The following is an 18,102-nucleotide window of genomic DNA, read 5'->3' as shown; positions in this document are numbered from 1 at the left end:
TTCTTTATCCATGGCTCAATATCCCATATCCAGCTACTGTCATACAGGATAACACCTTCCCTTAACAAATATACTTCCTTTACATCTTTAGACTATTATGGCTATAACATTGGCATTTCCTAAGCTAAATGGGCTGGAATAGATAGTCGTAGTGTTTTTTTTTTCCAACTGTAGTAATGTTATAATTCCATGACTCCATGATTAAACCAGTTGAAGTAAAACTTATGAAGCTTTGTGAAATATCTATGAGAAAAAGAAATACAGTTTTTGAAAGAAGGAACACACTTTCAATAAAACATCCTTATCTCAGCTGGTTCTTTAGATAGGTTTACCTTCTATTTATAAACATTTGCACTGTATACAGACTTCTAAAAAATTACAAATCAGAGGATGTGCCTTTCTAGGAATGACCTATAGCAGTAGGCTAATGCTAAATATTTCGAAGTCACTTCTGTGTGGCAGAAAACTCGTGCTCTAGACACAGAGCAAAACTCATGGTTTAAAGGTAGGCTCTGTCTTCCAAGTCTGCAATATGGTGCTAAATTCACTCTCTGTACCTCCCAGGGTGATCCAGGAGATAAAGGCCCTCCAGGAAAGGAGGTAAGTTGGATTCCCAGTTGTTTAAAAACAGTGCTGGAAAAACAGTTGTTTCAAAACAGTCTCAGGAAAAAACAAAAAAACAAAAAAACAAAAAAACAAAAAAACAAAAAAAGCAAACAGGGATTCTACCTGGGTTGCATCAAAATGTTTGGGTTTCTTTTTGCTTGATTTCTTGATATATGAAAAATATAGATCTCAGAGATTTATGGGATCAACAGGGAAATATATTTTCTCCAGGTCTCGGGAATCATTGTGAATACATGTACTTTATTACTTACTGTGACTCTTCTATGCTGACCCTTATTTTGTTGCAGGGCACACCGGGGAAACCAGGTGAGACTGGATCCAAAGGAGAGAGGGTAGGTTGGAGAGCTTTATTAGTTATTTCTTTACGGATGCCACATCCCTGCATGTGCTTAAGGGCCCTGGGCAACCTGGTCTAGTGTATGATTTAGTGTTTGGCAGCCCTGACTGTGGCAGGGAGGTAGGAACTAGATCTTTGAGGTCCCTTCTAGCCCGAGCCACTTTGAGATTCTATGGCTCATTGCATTGAAATAGAGAGAGCTGTTTTGAGGTAGGGGCTGGAGAAGGGATCATTTGAGAGTGAGGTGTGGCCTGTAGAGATCTTATACTCTCCTCCTTTTTTCCCATCCCTCTCTTTAATCATTCAGTGTCAGTAATAATTTGTGGATCATTTGTAATACAACCAGATGTTGTATTCAGTAACTGCCAGCTCAGCTGTTTGTGTTTTGCAGTGCAGGGAAATCACAAGTTTGCCTTTTATTTTGTGGTGGTAAGGTCAGGGTTTTTTTGCTTAGGGAGAGCCTGGCATCAAAGGTGAAAAAGGCCCTCAAGGAGAAAAGGGCCCTCCAGGTGAGCCTGGGATACCTGGTCATAAAGGACATCCAGGACTGATGGGACCCCACGGACCACCGGGGGACACTGGGCAAGTTGGGCCTCCTGGTCCCCCAGGACAGCCAGGATTTCCAGGACCACGGGTAAGGCTGCCAGATAAAGGCTTTGTACAGTAATTTTACTGTCATAGTGGGAGATCAGAAATGCTTATAAGGTTGCGGTGGGGCTGGGAGAAACCAGAGAAAGTATGCACTACAGTGGGGAGACAGCATTTCTATCTCCCATGTCTTGATACATAAAAAGCAGAGCTGTATTTTCTGAGGGTAGTAAATTAAACTTCAAGCACTGAACTATTCAGACCAGCAGCGAAGGAGGCCAATCTCTAACTCCTTATACCTATAACAGCCTAAATCAGGTCATGCAACTATGTCCGTGCGTACCCAGAGTCCAAAAAAGCTTCTTGCTATATGGGTGTTAATGCATAGTGTTTCATACGGAGGTTTTATGTCTTCCACTGCTGCCGGTTGCTATGAGAAACAAAGTGCTGAGCCATGGAAAGGTCACTGCTCTATTCCTGGAAATTCTGGAGTCAGCTCATCAGAATTCATGAAATCCTATTTTCGTTTAATATTCTTTCTTTTTTGCTTCTAATGGGAAACAATCTAGCTATTGAAAGCGCCTGAGGGTAATGTATGTAGAGGAATGAGAACAACGACTGACCTGACATTAGTGAAGCTGATATGTCCATTCTGAGAATGAATTTGAGATTACCTCAGGGGGGTATTAAATAGTGAAGTGATCTCCAATAATGTAAATGCTGGGTAAACTTTAGACAAAACATCTTTTTTTTTTATGTGTCTCCACAGAACAGAGATTTGATGGTATCCAGTGATGATTATGGAGACTTAATGCAACTAATAGAGTTAAAATGTCAAAAGATAATATGTAAGCCTTCAAATTCTGTTCCAAAATGATGTTTGCTTACTGGGATATTCACTAAGAGCCATCACAAGTGGTTAGTAGTAATGACAAAATTGCTTCTTTTGTCACCATCAAACACATATTTTCCTCACACAAAATTTGCTTTGTAAAGAAGGCAGCAAATGGACCAACTCCATCCTTATTAGCAATTTTAATGGCTAAAATTGAAGTGTCTCTTGGCTATTTAATAAAATCTAGATTTGTTACTGAAGAATAACTTCTGATTTGGAAGACTTCATAAAGGTTTTGTAAACAGAGGAGACAGTATGCATTGTTATATGTTAGTAGTATTAAGTCTGAGGGGAAAAAGACAAACACACTTTCATGTAAATTCACAGAAGAATGCAGGCAGATAAGAAATATTTTCAAACAGATGGAAAGAAAAATTTTAATAAAAAGAAAAATAGGAAAAATTTTTCCAAGTGAAATATATCACTGTACAAAGGAAAATATTTGATCTTGTTGGTTCAAAATTATTTTTGAAACAGAACTAAAATAATTCCTTTGAGTTCGTGAAATATGTAAAGTCATGTGTCTAATTACCTTAAGACCATTTTTTATGTTCTTGGAAGGTCTCCACCAAAAATATTCTCCTTCTAGTCCACCAAAAATGCTTCCATCAGTTTTTCAGGCGGACACACAGTGCTACATATCTTGAAGCTTTAGTGGGTATTGCATCTGTTTAAGAGCATTGTCACATAAAGGAGCTGAGAGTGGTGACAAAGGGCACTAATCCTTGGAGGACAGACCAGTACCAGGCAGCCCTGTCTCCCTGCCTCCTTTCAACAGCTTGCAAACATGCAGAACCTTGTATGTGCTTGGAAGAATGGATATGTCTGTAGACTGACTGTTGTTGGAGGAAAGTTGCAGTGATGAAGAAAGAGGCAGGTTTTCCACAGTGGTTATGTGGAGCAGAAGTCTCCTAACTGAATTCCTATTACTCATCCTGTCAGTGTATGTAGATTTTACGAAGGCCAGTTCAGGTGGGGTCCTTGGCAGCCTGTGGCAACCCTGCCCATGGCAAGGGGCTGGATCTCAATGATCTTTTAGGTCTTCTCCAATCTAAGCCATTCTGTGATTCCATGACTTTATGATTTAGCCTCTGACCAGGCCCCTTCCTTACACTATCGAGTCCATGGCTTGCCAACAGCACTGGAATTATGGATGATTTTAATCTCTTTATGTTCTTCTTCCAAGCACTCTCTGCATCCTTGTGGATGCATTGGGTGAAGAAATGCAATCCTCTAGTCCCTTCATCTAAAGTTTCATTTTTACATCCCCAGGCTGTGATTATTATATTGTGTTACTACTATAATTATTACTCCCCAGGGGGAATCTCCATCTCTAGAGACCCTGAGAAGACTCATCCAGGAGGAGTTAGCCAAGCAGCTAGATTGTAAGTAATCAGCTCTGAGAAGCCAGCAGGTAGATGTGAGAGCATGAAGGATAACTTTCCATAGTTGTGGTGTTGTAGCTGACACCTGAAACACTCCTGCTTATGGAAGGCATTGTTTCAACAAATCTATCTCGAAGACACATTTGTGTAAAATGACATTTGATGCTCACCACTGTAAGGAGAGGGTGTAGAGTGGATGTAGGTTGTTTTTCTCAAAGTATCTGAATTGCAGGCCAGAATTGGCTTACATCCACAGTGAACTGCAGAGCTGTAGTGCTTCTCTTAGCACAGCTCTTGGAGCGGCTGAAACATATCCATGCACATTTTCCTCCATTCTAGAGATCATGGTGAAATTAGGTGATTTGTTTGAAGGAGTTTATTTACATGTTGTCAGAATTTGATTTCCACCCCGATCTAATAGCAGTCAAGAGCTTGTGTCACTGAAAAGAACATAGAAAACCCTTTTCCCTTCATTCTGTAGGATGTTTTTGTGATGCTAAGTGTGTCTAAAGAGTCCTCAAGGCTGCTCAGAGTTTGAATCTGAGAGCTATGAGCAGTGTGGCTGCATGGAATTCAGATATATTTACACAGGCAGCTGCCTTAGTTGCAATTTCTGATTTCCCAGGTAGAGAGGGGTACATTGGCTGATAAATGCACTGGCTTTCAGTCCATTTGTGCAACAGTCCAGAACAAGAAAAGAAAGCTTTCCCCCTAAAGAGCAGCCACATATAATCCCACTGTATAGCAGGAGCAGTGGAAACATGCTTCTTTTCAGATCAGCTATGATCTGAGTTCTACATAAATCCACCAGCTGTACTGTTAAAGAAAAGGACGTTCAGATCCTCCTTGAAGAAGGAACAGATATAAGTGCTTAGGATTACGAATGATATTCAAAACAAGTATGAAACTATGGAGAAATTAGGCTGAAATCATTTACAAAGAGCAAGGTACTACCATGGCCTTTGGGAGTGTTACAACAGCAAATGAGTGGTCCTGAAAATTTCCTTTGGACTTCACTGGACCAATGTTTTTAGCTTTCCATCAGTTAGAGCACTGATCTTCTTGTCTAACACACCCTATTCCCCTATATTCACAGCAAAGTTAGCCTATCTCTTGGCTCAGATACCACCTGCACATGTGAAAGCATCGCATGGCAGACCAGGACCACCTGGTCCCCCTGGGAAAGAAGGACTACCAGGAAGAACTGGCCCTCCAGGAGAGCCTGGCCGGCCTGGACAGACTGGATCTGAAGGACCACCGGGACCCATTGGTCCCAAGGGTGAGCAAACCTTGGTGTATTAGGGAAATCCAATAAAGGGATATATCCACCATATGTTCTTCAGTGAAAGCACTGAGTACCAAAAAGAATATCCTGAGGAGTGGTATGAGAAGCAGTTCTATTGAAACACTAGGAAATTAAGCAAACTGAAAAGGATTTTGTTCGCTTTATTTTTAAAGAAAAAATAATGCTTCAAATTGGTTCAGCTTTTTATCTGCTTTTTTTCTCCCTAAGAGCTGAAATTCCTGAAAGCCTTTATTATTTCAACACAACCATCCCAAAGCCTGCCAGCTATTTGAGTGTCCTGGGAATACCTATGACCTGAGTTTGCATCATAGTCTTACTTGCCTTTGGTGGATTTTATTGAGATGTTGCAGACATAAGCAATGAGCTGAAATTGCTTAATGATCTTGGTATTCGCCTCTTAATAGCATCAAAGTAGTACTCAAAACTCTTGACAGAAGCAGCCTCAGTCTTCTAAAGCAGATTTTGTGAACGTGACCAGCAACTGCAGAATGTGTGTTTTACCTTTGTCCGGAATTGAAGTGGGTTAGGTCTTCATTCCCACTTACTCCCTTTCTCAGAGGTTAAAATACCTGTGGTAGTTTGTTCTGTAGATAATGCTGATCAATTAATTGTTGTCTTTTTTCTCTCTCTACAGGAGAAAGAGGAGCAAAGGGTGAGAAAGGAGATGCTGGCATTGGCCAGCGAGGTGAAATAGGTCCTCCAGGAATTCCAGGTATGCTTTTTCAGAATGTTACACACACATACACACACACACAATCAGGTATATATACATATAACTCAAAACATTCACAAAGACAAAGGTCTCTTCTATGTTAGTTAAGTAATCAACTTGACTTAAATAATGGCATTACGCTATTTCTATAGCCAGTGGCCCAAAGGGAAGAAATAAAACACTAGCATCATATCTGGCCACCTTTGTTTTTTCAGCCTGATTGGCAAACACAATGACCCACGCCAGTAAGAGGTTAACTGAGCTTTAGGACAAGTCCAAAGTGAGGCTTTATTTACTAGGTATACAATGTGGTGCCTTATCTGCACTTGCCAGAACCTTTTTGTGACCAAACTGAATGCAGACATCCAGGCAGCTTCAGCCCATTATAAAAGATTCTATCTAACACCTCTGTCTCGGTCATACAGTTCAAGACTTATCTTTGTTGATAAACAAGAAGCAAATAAATTTTGTTTCTAATTTGTAATTAGGAGCCATCGATCATCTTTTCCTTCACCCTGCTTTGGTGGGAGAGGAAATTATGGAAAAAATTAATTATTCCAAAGGCTGCATCAGGCATGCTGGCCCTGCATTGCCTTAAATTAGCAATGAATCCATTATACTTCATACAAATAACTCTTGCCTCATATGACTCTTTCCCGTTCTCGCCACCTCCCTATGAGGACTATATGTCATTAATTGGACTGTTCAGCTGCACAATTTCAACAACATGGTGAGAGTATGGTATAGTTCTGTAATCCAATTATGCATACAGGGTAGAAATCTTGCATTCAGAGGAGCCATGTTTGCCATATTCTCATAGAAATATGTTAGCCAGACCCGAATCTGTGGAAGGTGATGTCTACATCCCAGTATAGGCAGTAAAGCAATCTCTTGTGCTGCTGCACTAAGTACTGCGCTCTGAAGGTGCCAAAGCATTATGTTTTTGTTTTAGGCCTCCCAGGGGAGCCTGGCTATGCCAAAGATGGGATACCAGGACCACCTGGCCCTCAAGGTGAAGCTGGGGTACCTGGTCTCATGGGCCCACAGGGACCTCCGGGAGCCAATGGACAGTGTGACCCTGCTCAATGTGCTTACTATGCAAGCCTGGCTGCCAGGCCCGCCAATGTCAAAGGGCCCTAGGATACAGGCAGTATCCCCAGACTTGGTTTTAAAACTTGAATTCATCCAGCCTGCCAAGAGCTCTCAGATGTCTTCAACTTTGTTTCTTTCACGGGAGGCCTTCTAAAGACAACAAATGCTGCCGGTCGGTCAGATTATTTTTATGAATTATAATAATTATTATTATTATCTTTGATGTGATATGTGAGTTTGTACTTGTTTCTCTAAAACCAGGGCATATTAAAACATTAAAAATGTGTTGTTTTTTTTTCTTTTGAAGAGCATACAAGGTTGATGCATTGTGTAGCAGTTCATACAAAACCATTCTGATACCACTTTTTTTTTTTTTTTTTCTTATTTTCTGTGGTTCTTTCCAAAGCTTTAGCCTTGAAACTGAAATTAAATCCTGCAATGTGCAGCATGGGGCTTTAACTGTGTAATCACAAGACCGTGTTCTAAGCTGCCATCCACGCAGAGGACAGAAAGATAAGGTCATGCCAAAGCTGGGAGAGAGATCTCCAATACACTCAGCTCACAATGGACAGGCAATTATAGACAGGCAAGGTGTTCCCTGGAAGATCTCTTTTACATTTATTATTCTGTCCACAAAAAGAATCTGAATTCTATAGAAGCCAATTTTTTGGGATCATGTGAAATCTCACAGTGAGGCCTGGATCACTGTTCCTTGTGCAATAACTTCAGTAGGTGAAGTTATTGTTCAGTTCATATCAGGTGGAGCTTATCTTCCTTCTGTCAGGGAGATGCCTCTGAAACAGCCACAATACTATCTTCCATCAGCTCAGGGCTGCCAGTTCTGCTTTTCATTGTCAATGCACATACAGCTCTCTGTCACTGCTTCACTCAAGAAATCTTCCAGTGCAGCACTGAATGTCTTCTACTGTTAAAAACCTCAGGAAGCAAAGTGTTACCCGACTTCACTGCTTTGAATGATACACCATGACAATGACTTGGAAAAGTTGTGTTTTAGAGGGAGGTGATCAATTAGAGGTTGGTTTTCATCTCTGGTGAAAAGGTCAGAACAAAGAGGTGTTCAGAAACTCTGAGCAAATTGTGTTTGAGAATGAAATCCAAAACTCAGACATAGGCCATTTTACCAATCAGCTAATTGCCAAAATCAAACTAGAAATTCACTAAGAAAATAAATAGGGGACAGAGTCTAGGAAGACTTTCACAACTGGTCACTTTTCAGTCTGACGACATGTGAAATTGTGTCAGCAAAGGAGCCAGATTTCCAAAACTCTTCTAAATAAGCAGTTTGTATTGAGGGATCAGAGTAACAAACATGATATAGACACTAAATGCTGAATCTGTTTTGAAATCTCATCTGGTCTTTTGGGGAGATAAATGTGGCCCCCTGCCCTGCTGGCATCACCATGTGGCATGGTATATCTAAACTGGCTAAGCCAAGCAGAAGGCACAGCTGTCTATAACAATCTCAAAATCAGACACTGTAGCTATAAGCCCAGAGCTGACTATTTGCAAGCCTTGGAGTCTTTTTCTTCCCTAGAAGATTAAACAAATTCTTTTCTATGTAGACCTCAGTGGTGATATTTTTTGCTATTTCCTATGCAAGTAAATTCCTTTATTGGATTTTACTTCCTTTCTGTCTGTGAAAAGATCAAGCAAAGTGAAAATATCATGAAGTGAAGAGCTTTATAATACCTCTCGATAGTATATATTACTGTAGTGCACCTTAGGCCAACTTTCTATAGTTCAGTTTTAGGCAACCATTGTTGATAGCAGCAAGCAGGTTTTATGGAGGTCAGGCATGTTAATTGTCCCAATTAATGTGGCATGGCATGATGACTGATGAGCTGACAGTCGGGCTAGATGACCTTTGTGGTCTTTTTCGACCTTAATGATTCTATGATTCTATGATGTGAAACTCCCCAAACTCTACATGGTGCATATTTGCATACACCATGCATGGCACAGACTTACCATGTGATGGGTGAATATATAATGATGCTCTATTGAACAAATTCCAGGGTCTTTTATCTCTCCAAAATGGTGCATTGGAGTCTGGATAAAGGAGATAGGACATTCTGGAGTTCTGTTTGTTCTTCTTTTATGTTTTTTTTTGATAACTCATTTCATCTGCAGGTCTCTTAAAGCCATTGCCAGCAGTCTGTGTTAGGAGAATGAGACACACCATCTTCAACAGAAATTAAAAGATCTGCAGTGGGCAGCTGTACCCAGAGGAGGGGAGACAGCCTAACTCCCTTTGCTCTAGCGTATTCTCTATTTTATTTTACCTGTTCAGTCCATTCATGCCTTTGTGTTCTGAGTTCAGTGAGTGCCATTTCCCTGCTTTTTCTTAAACCCCATTTCCTCTGCAGCCAGTTACAAGACATTTACCAAGAACAGTGTCAGTAGTGAAGAGTACGAGACACTTGCCAAAGACTCAGGTTGAGACTGGTGCTTATAGCCACCAAGTACTGTCTGCCAAACAGCTTGCAAGGCAGCAATGGATGCAGGAGGTGAAAGACAGGGCAGAGGTAATGAGTGTGGCTGCTCTACTAACCAATCTTGAACAAGATGAGGATGTGGCTTTTACATCTCAATGTTCCTGGCTCAGAAACAAAGCATTTGGTATATCACAAGGAAGTTTATTCAGTGTCTGAGGCTTAATCCCAGGAATTCACTGTTCTTTTTGTATGGATATTTTTAACTGGCCACATGATAAGAGGGAACATAGTGATAAGATGGCATTAGAGAGCCAGAAAATGTATTGTCTACATATTACCAAGGTGCTAATAATACAGACATTTTATGATATTGCTGGAGTGTTTTTTTAATCAATTGTGTAAATTATTACAGTTGTAGCAAACAAACTATTATTCCATTATATATTTTGCCTGTCAAATAAATAATTTAAAATTTTAAAGAGATTAATTTGGGGAAAATAGTTTTTTGTGTTACATTATTTAACAATTTTCACTTGTATTCTGAACTGCTCTAAATTAGCTTTTTTTGGAGCTGTAGCAAGGAATAAATTAGTTTCCTTCTTTGCTGCTTTTGAGAGGCTCATCTCATTACAGTCTTGTGAGGTTGTTTTTCTGAGCTGTCCTTTTCACACCTCTTGTTAATATGGGATAATTAAACTGTCTAAGGTTGAACCCAGTTCTACATGTTTATCCAGAAATGTGTAATCAAAGCAAAATGATGCTGCTCAGGACTGAAACAAATGTGTGTGTTTTTCCAGAGATGCAATAAGAATGCAGCAGCTGCTAAGCCTCAGGTCTGTGCTCTGAGCACGGAACTGCCAGGGAGATGAGCACATCTTTTACTTTCTGGGCTATTAAATATATATATATATATATATATATATATATATATATGTATGTATGTATGTATATATATATATATATATATATACAATTAAAATTAAAAGAAAAAGAAAAATATGGAGAAATTTTGATCTTTTAATGTGAAAACTTTCCAGGCCTTAACCTGCTACAGGCTGTTTTTTGGCAGCTACTGAAACAGAATGTGATGCTGATGCATGTCTGAGTATCATCATCTGAGAATGTGTTGTGCATTAGATACAACAAGAGAGTACTTCATGGATTCATTTGAGTTGGAATGGACCCTTAAAGGACATCTAGTCCAACTCCCCTGCAATGAACATGTACATCTACAGCTAAATCAGTGTGCTCAGAGCCCCATACAGCCTGACCTTGAATGTCTCCAAGGACAAGGCATCCACCACATCTCTGCGCAACCTGTGCCAGTGCCTCAGCACCCTTACAGCAACAAACTTCTTCCTTCTTCTTCTTTGGTCTAAAATACTTACAGGTGCAATGTGAGACCAAGGAGTATCCTAGATCTTTAGTGAGTGTCCCTGAGGGAGATTATGTATACCTCAAATGGTGTGAAATACTTACGTCTAGGTTCCTGAATATCATGCTCAGCGCTAGGCTGTGTCACCTGTATTTAGGTGATTCCAATGTTAGGTTTGGTTCCTGGATGAGCATCCTGAAGTAATCAGTGGAAGCAGTCTGAGCTGCATTACTTGAATTATCCTGGTGTTGATCAAAGAGTTTCTGATAAGTGTCTGTCTTCCACCTTTATTGATTCATGTTGCTACTGGGTTGATATGGGAATGGATCTGTTACAGACAACGAGGTGTTGGGTACTATGGGAATTGCACAGCAAGATGGACAATGTTATGGCACAAACATGTACTGTCATTTTGCCAGGAAATAACAGAAAATAAAACATTAAGTTACCAAAAAAATCTGCTACCACCTCTTTCAATCTCTGTAAGATTGATTTCAATGCTGCTGAGGGTAAAGGATACCGATTTGTGGCAACCCTGCACAGGGTGAGCATCCTAACATGAGAAGTCCTCCTTGATGACCCTGCAAAGCCATCTATCTCTGCTGAGGGGGAGAACTGTTCCATCAGCCATCTATTTGCCTCCTGCATCCTAAGTTTGGCACTTCTTGTAGGTTAATATGAGTTTATCAGAGCCTGGAATTTCGTTTCATCACCTTGTACTGGTGAAGCTAAGAAATGGAAGAATGCTTGCCCTCAGCAATCTAGTTTAAACCTAGATATCACAAATGGATTTTTGTGTTATGACCTGTGAAATGTGAACAACTCATTAGAAAAGTCTAAAGAGATGATGAACTTTTCATTATCCAGGTTGGTTTCCAAACAGATTTTCAGGCTAAGTTATGAATTCATCATGCACCTTGATTTGAGACTGTTGACTCTGGCAATACTCTTATTGGAGTTTGTGTGAACTGAGAGTGAGAATATCCTTCAGGATCTCTTGATGGATCACATGTTGAAATTATGGACTCCTTCTTGTAATTTTATTTATTGGACCATGAACCGCGTGTAGAAAGAACAAAGGAATAATGGGACAGAGAGGCATTAATCATACACTGAAATTCCTAATGAGACAGTGATCAGCATTAAGAAGAAAGATGTCTTGCAAGATGGAGTAGAAAAGAACTTGCCACCTTGGTAAAGAAAAGATCAGGGTCACACTCCTGGAGAGAAACAGTTCAATACGGCGAGCAGTGCCCAGCATCAGAAATGCCTTTCTCACTAAGCACAGCTTTGGTCAGTATGATATGCTGTCTGAAAGGCTTGGATTTTGATGTGGAGAGTGTTTAAGCAGCACACAAAGCAGTTTGGTGTATTTCACAGGATGAACGTAGCTGACAATGTATTTTTAGAAACACATTGGAATGGCTTTTGTTCAAGTCTGAAATGTGTCTCATTGCAGTAACTTCTTCAGAACTCTTTTGGTAGGAATTGTGTTTCAGTGTTATTTTTATGGTTAATTATGAGGTCTGTTATTTCTGGTCAGAAGCTTTCCCTTGCAAGTGAAAAAATATCACTTGTCCTTTGTTATTATAATCATCTCCAATATATACATATATTTCCAAGCTATTGTACCTATTCCTACTTATGAAAACGTATTAGATTTCCTCTATTGAACCTTTTTTTTTAATGTAAAATGTGGACCACTTCCTGATGAAAGTAGCTTAGCCTTCAGATCTCACTGACATTAATGGTGATCATAAAGAACAGGAGTAACCCCTTTGTGTCCACAGAATTTGCTCACATTGTTGTCCATTCAGCTGTGATTGTCCTAGATCAGTAGCTTGCAGGTTCCATAAGGAAACTACCAGCATCCCAAGTACTCATAATTCAAAAACAACCTCTTAGCACTGACAGATACCAGACTAGTGACATGGTTTTGAAATGAATCTGAAAGAAATCCAGAGCTTGATTTCAATAGGATTTAGGCATTTGAATACCAAGGGTTGGTATGCAACAGCACCGAAAATCTGTATCTAAGGGCAAAGTCCATTAGGAGAACCTAAATTGTTAGTTCAGAGGTTGAATTATGATCCTTACATACTCAGCATCTTCTGGCTAAAGGGCCTCCAACTCTACCACCTATCTGCGTTGCCAGTTCTGGGTCATGGGCCCCGTGCAAGCTCAGCACCACATGGGGCTTGGAAGATCTGATGGATGTGGAACTGGAGTTGGGTGGGGAACTGGAGCATCACTCTTCACCAGACTTGACCTGCTAGATCTTTTCAAGCCACGCTTATAAGGCACTGTGTTCTATCTTTAATAGCCTGTAGGAGAATGTGAAGAAATTTCTTCATGAAAAGCATTTTAAATTGTCATTCTAAGCATTTTTTACCTGAGAGACTTATGGATTAGAGGATGAAATAAAAGAGGTGGCTTTCTCAGCCTGAGGCTTCAAACCAACAATTGTCTCCTTCTGGGAAAATGCCCTTCTCTGTACACAGCATGCTGTGCTGAGTGGCTTAGGATAAACCTGGTATTTCTCATCTCCTATGAAAGCTATGTTGTGAGGAATAAAAAATTCTTTTTAAATATGCCAGAGCAAGTTCAGCGCAAGATCCTATCTCTGTGTCACACAGGGTCATACGCTCAGCAGGAGGGAGGAGGACTTTCAGATTTCAAAACCGATGCTTTATTGTGTTTGCTTAATGTAAAAGGCACAACTGCCCTGAGGGCAGACCCTCTTCTTGTCTGCCAGCTTCCAGGCACCAGCTATGAGTCTGTCTTCTTGTCTCATTTACCACATGCTTTATCTTTTTGGCTGCTTCAGTTGCGGTCCCCTGGGACTGACCGACTTGAATTCCACAAACAAAGCTGCTTTATGTTTGCCCACCTGCTGCTTCACTTTCTAAACACCTTCACTTTCTGAATACCAGCAGATCATTGCCACCAGCTCACTGCCTGAAACAAGTGGAAACATCCATAAACTGGGTTTTGTGTGCATTGCAGTGCTGGAAGGGAAGCCATGTGAGAAAGGCAAATGTTTACTCAGTGGGACGTTTCTGAGCAACCCAAACGCTCTGCATGTGTATTGTTAATGTGCCTGGCAGAGAAGAAAGCTGACAGTCAATCAAGGGGCACAGCAGTTGCCCGTGGTGCAAGCAACAAATGATCAGTCACCACTGTGCTCTTGGTTCAAGTGGTTTCTGGTGGGGGAATGAATGCAGCCACCTCCTTCAGATGCACATCTATGGGTCCTGACTTACACTGGAGATATCTCACAGAACATGACCCAAAGTATGAAGGGAAGAAGAAACTGAAGATTTCGGGCAGAGATCTGGCATCAGTCCCTGCGCAGGTCTTTGGTCTGGACCAGCTGCAGGCCCTGGAGATGAGTCCAGAACGAGAGAGCTGCCTGAGGTACCGCATGGAGCTGCTGCCCCGTGAGATCAGCCGCTTGAAAAACCTAACCCTCCTCTACATGGACTCCAACAACCTGAAGAAAATCCCTGCTGAAATTGGCACCTTGAGGCACTTAGAGAGGCTGACACTGAGCAACAACCACCTGAGCTCCCTGCCACCAGAAATGGGGGCCCTGCAGCAGCTGCACAGCCTCCATCTGGCTAACAACAACTTCACCCACCTGCCTTCAGTCCTCTGCCAGCTGAGGAGCCTCACCTTCCTGGACCTGAGTGACAACAAAATACACACTGTCCCCTCCAGCATCCGGCAGCTGGAGAAGCTGGAAACATTGCTGCTGCTCTTCAACTCACTGGAAAATCTGCCCGAGGATGTCTGTCTTTTAAGGAATCTGCACACACTTTGGCTGGGAAACAACCGTCTGCGATCCCTACCACCACGGTTTGGGGAACTGGTCAACCTGGACTGGGGTTACAACTACTGTTCCTGCAATTTTGAAGGGAATCCACTAGAAAGTCCTCCCCCTGAAGTCTGTAGCAGAGGTTCCGAGGAGATCAGAGACTATTTCTTGTCATTTCAAAGAGTACTGGCAGAATAGATGACCTGGGTCAGCCCTTCAGCTGACTGACGTGGGTTTACGCTGTGCAAATCATCTGCACAAGTGAAATGTGTTTCAGATGGAAAAATGTGGTGAAATCACTCTGTGAAGCTCAAAAGCTTCCTCTCTGCTACAAGGTGATTTTTCTGACAGTCTTTTTTTGACACTGGTATTGAATGATGGTGTATATCTTTCAGCAATTGTCTCAAGGACAGCTATAATCTTTTCATTATTTATGGCTGTATAAATCTGTCTCATGAAATGCTGCAGCCAAACATTCAGTCAGAGAAAATGAACAATATCAAGTCAGGGAGGATAGAGTCAGGTAAACACCTTGTGGTCTGTAAACAGAAATAACATGTTTGCACACTGAGTCAGTGCTTGAGTCTGGGCTTGGACAAGTGCCGATTGAGATTTATGCTGGTGTTTAAGGCCATTCAGACTTGTGGATTTAGATTTGCTTCAAGTGGCTCAGAATCTCTTTACTTTCCACAGTACTTTGCTGTTTTGCACTTGTAGAATCATCTCAGGCTTATGGATAGAAACAGCCTATGTCCAGGTCCCAGAAGGTACTATCCAAGTGATGTCTCCACTGCTTTGGCAGGACATAATGTGTATCTTATCATGCTTCTCTTGCATGCTTTTCTTGAGCAACAGATTTGGTACCAAACTTTGGCTCTCCTGGGAAGCAGCACAGAGCTGGGGCTGGCATGTCAATCCCTCTGGAGTTACACAGAGCAATAAACCTCAGTGATACATCTCCATGGAATGTGGGTAGCCCAGCTTTAGAGTATGCAACCCCAGCAGAAGGTTTCCACATCTACCATGTCTGGGAGAGTGTGCAGAGATATTAAAATACAAGTATGCAAACTTCCTGCTAGGGAATATTTCTGAGAATTCTTGTTTACAGTCATAGAAGTCTTCATCAGTGTGGCATTATGGAAATCTGCTGAGACTCTTTCATTTTACTCTCTCTTCCCTTAATCTCTCATCAGCATTTTCTCCCCATCTCCTTTTGCTCTTGTGTGTTTTCTCCCTGGCTCTTGCCTCTTTTTCATTGTTGCCTCCTGAAAAGCATCTCTTTCCCTTATAAATGCCTTTATTTGCCTTTTTTCTCCTTTGTCTTTTATCTTTCATTTGACCAGTGTGCAGAAAGCTGCAGCTTTCTGTCTTGCCAGAGAAGAAGGAGGATGCAGTTGGGCCTTCTGGGTTCCGAGCATGGGCTTCCAGGGTTTGTGGAGAAAGGGACTGTTGGTGTTTGAGACACTGATATATGGACCATTAAGTCTGTTGTTCAGGCATTTTCTTCTCCTTGGTCAGCAGGAGAAGAGCGAACCAGAACAGATGCTGAAATTGAACTGAGTAACAAAGCACAGCTGCAGATATTCTTGGCATGGTCTGATTTGTACAGTGCTCTGACACTGGGTCTGCCCCTGACCTTTGTGCTGTGAAGTTTTCAAGCCAGAATCACCTGTTGGTGATTTACTAACCAGATTTGGTGTAGGTGTAGTATATCACATAGCAGTAAATTAATGCATGATAATGATGGGCATGCAATAATGCCACAGCAGTTTCTTTCTTTGTTTTTCTGCAGGCAATTATTTTTAAAAGGCTTGGAGGCGATTTATGTGGCACAGGAAATAGAAGATTAAAGGGATTATGTCACCTTGCTTGTCTGGGTCTTCTGTGGCAGCATAAAGAATCAGAAACCTGTTTACTTTTCAAAGGAGATTTGCAGCATGATAGGAGACTGTTATGTGAAGTAGCTCCTAAAGCTGCTGTTAGCTGAGATAGAGGGTGTATCAAGGTGGCAACACTACAGTCACTGAAGGACTCGGTTTTTGTGTCTGTTTCTATTATTGATTCATTGTATGGACTTGAGAAGTTATTCTCAAGGTCTGCTGTTGCATTTACTTGTTCTGGGACAAATGTGAGACTGAAATTCCCTAAGTGTGATCTTTTTAGAGACTTACATCGTCCACACTGAATCCTGCCAGGTCAACATCTTTAGCCATGTGGTAAGAGGGGCAGTTTCTCATGTCCTCTTTCAAACCATTTAGATCCTGTCTTGCTGTTTCTCTTCTGCACTGCACAAGTTTTGGTTTTGAAGTTCTATTTCCTTTCCCTTCAGCTTCATGGGCAGTGATTCCCAAATGGAAGCAGGCTTCAGCTTGCTTGGGGAGTTTGCAGCATCTCACAGCATTCATTTTTAGTTTTGGCCAACAACATTTCAGATAGAGTCATAGAATCATAGAATCACCAAGGTTGTAAAAGACCTCCAACATCATCCAATGTCAGAGGATCCTGTAAGTTTCACATTGAGAAGCTGAGCTCATTCCAAAGGCAGTCAGAGTTTACTTTATCTAGTCCTTTCCCTCCAATAACTCTGTGAATTCTAAAGCACGATTATATTGATTAACCATGCAACTGTTCTTCCTGGTAATAATTTGATCTAAAAAAGAGTTTTAAGGCCTATGAAAACATGGAATCTCTAAAAACTAGTGTCCACACCTTTGCTAAAGTTCTTCAGTCTGTATGGATCAAGAGAAACTTCATAAAATCAATGGAAGTGAGAGCACTTTGCCCATACCATCAAGCAGCTTGGATAGACTGAATGTCATGCAGCAAGAAGAAATTCTCCTTCTCTATCATGCTGCCTGATGCCTCTTCACCTCCCTTAGTGGCTTTCAAAATCTAATTTCCCAAAATAGAAACCCCAGTAGTGTGTAAGTGTTGTAGTATTCCAGCATCAGTGTTAGTGCCTTAGTTACACAGAGTAATAACTATATCTTGGTATTGTCATTAAGATGGTATTAAAATCTAATTTCAAACTGCTTATCCTTTGTTTGTTGTATTATCTGTATTGTTGCTAAGCACTCATTTTCTTCTGATCATCAAAACCTCAAGTGTTAGTATCAATGAAGAGCAAACTACTTGGATGCATGTCCTACGCCCACAGTGAAAAGGCTTAAATGTATGTCTGGACCGCCCATACTTTATGGGGGAACATTTGTTGAAGCTGACATTCAGTATTGACAGAAGTTGTATGTTTACTTCCCTTCATTCCATGACATACTACGAACAGACTGACATTGGAGAGCATTGTACCCTAGAACTGCATAGACTTTTCTTTGAAAACTTTGATTTCTTGCAACAGAACAATAATGACATATAAAAGCAGTGGGTGAAAAAGGCTCCAAATAGAACTTCATAATAATAATATATATAAGGGCGAAGAGCTCTTCAATTCAGCATACAAATGTATGTGTTTCACAGACTAGTACTTCAGACTGTAGATAAACTACATGTTTTTA

The 18,102-nt window shown here is 41.0% G+C and overlaps 2 protein-coding genes across 4 annotated transcripts in view; both read left to right on the top strand.

The window, feature by feature from the left end:
* COL22A1 (collagen type XXII alpha 1 chain) overlaps nucleotides 1-9,879 on the top strand; it is a 216,651-nt gene extending 206,772 nt beyond the window's left edge. Inside the window, exons 59-65 of one of the 3 annotated variants that reach the window (XM_015856410.2) lie at nucleotides 565-600; nucleotides 915-959; nucleotides 1,419-1,598; nucleotides 3,766-3,832; nucleotides 4,929-5,111; nucleotides 5,773-5,850; nucleotides 6,803-9,879. In XM_015856410.2, the coding sequence (XP_015711896.1) occupies nucleotides 565-600; nucleotides 915-959; nucleotides 1,419-1,598; nucleotides 3,766-3,832; nucleotides 4,929-5,111; nucleotides 5,773-5,850; nucleotides 6,803-6,990 (777 nt within the window). In that variant the 3' untranslated portion in view covers nucleotides 6,991-9,879. Of the gene's footprint in view, nucleotides 1-564; nucleotides 601-914; nucleotides 960-1,418; nucleotides 1,599-2,321; nucleotides 2,471-3,765; nucleotides 3,833-4,928; nucleotides 5,112-5,772; nucleotides 5,851-6,802 lie in introns of those variants that run through there. The other 2 variants (XR_001553652.2, XM_032442913.1) reach the window with 2 other exon arrangements.
* A 499-nt stretch (nucleotides 9,880-10,378) lies between these two features.
* LOC107310602 (leucine-rich repeat-containing protein 7-like) lies at nucleotides 10,379-17,626 on the top strand. Its single transcript, XM_015856412.2, has one exon. The coding sequence runs from the start codon at nucleotides 13,988-13,990 to the stop codon at nucleotides 14,786-14,788; it is 801 nt and encodes a 266-aa protein (XP_015711898.1). The 5' UTR covers nucleotides 10,379-13,987; the 3' UTR covers nucleotides 14,789-17,626.
* The last annotated feature ends 476 nt before the right edge of the window (nucleotides 17,627-18,102 follow it).

This window comes from Coturnix japonica, chromosome 2 (genome assembly GCF_001577835.2).
Source record: "Coturnix japonica isolate 7356 chromosome 2, Coturnix japonica 2.1, whole genome shotgun sequence".
NCBI lineage: Eukaryota > Metazoa > Chordata > Aves > Galliformes > Phasianidae > Coturnix > Coturnix japonica.
This window is presented reverse-complemented; position numbering and strand designations above follow the sequence as displayed.

Bases quoted from the DNA above. Each gene is read 5' to 3' on its own strand.
- LOC107310602 (XM_015856412.2), top strand. From the start codon at position 13,988: ATGAATGCAGCCACCTCCTTCAGATGCACATCTATGGGTCCTGACTTA.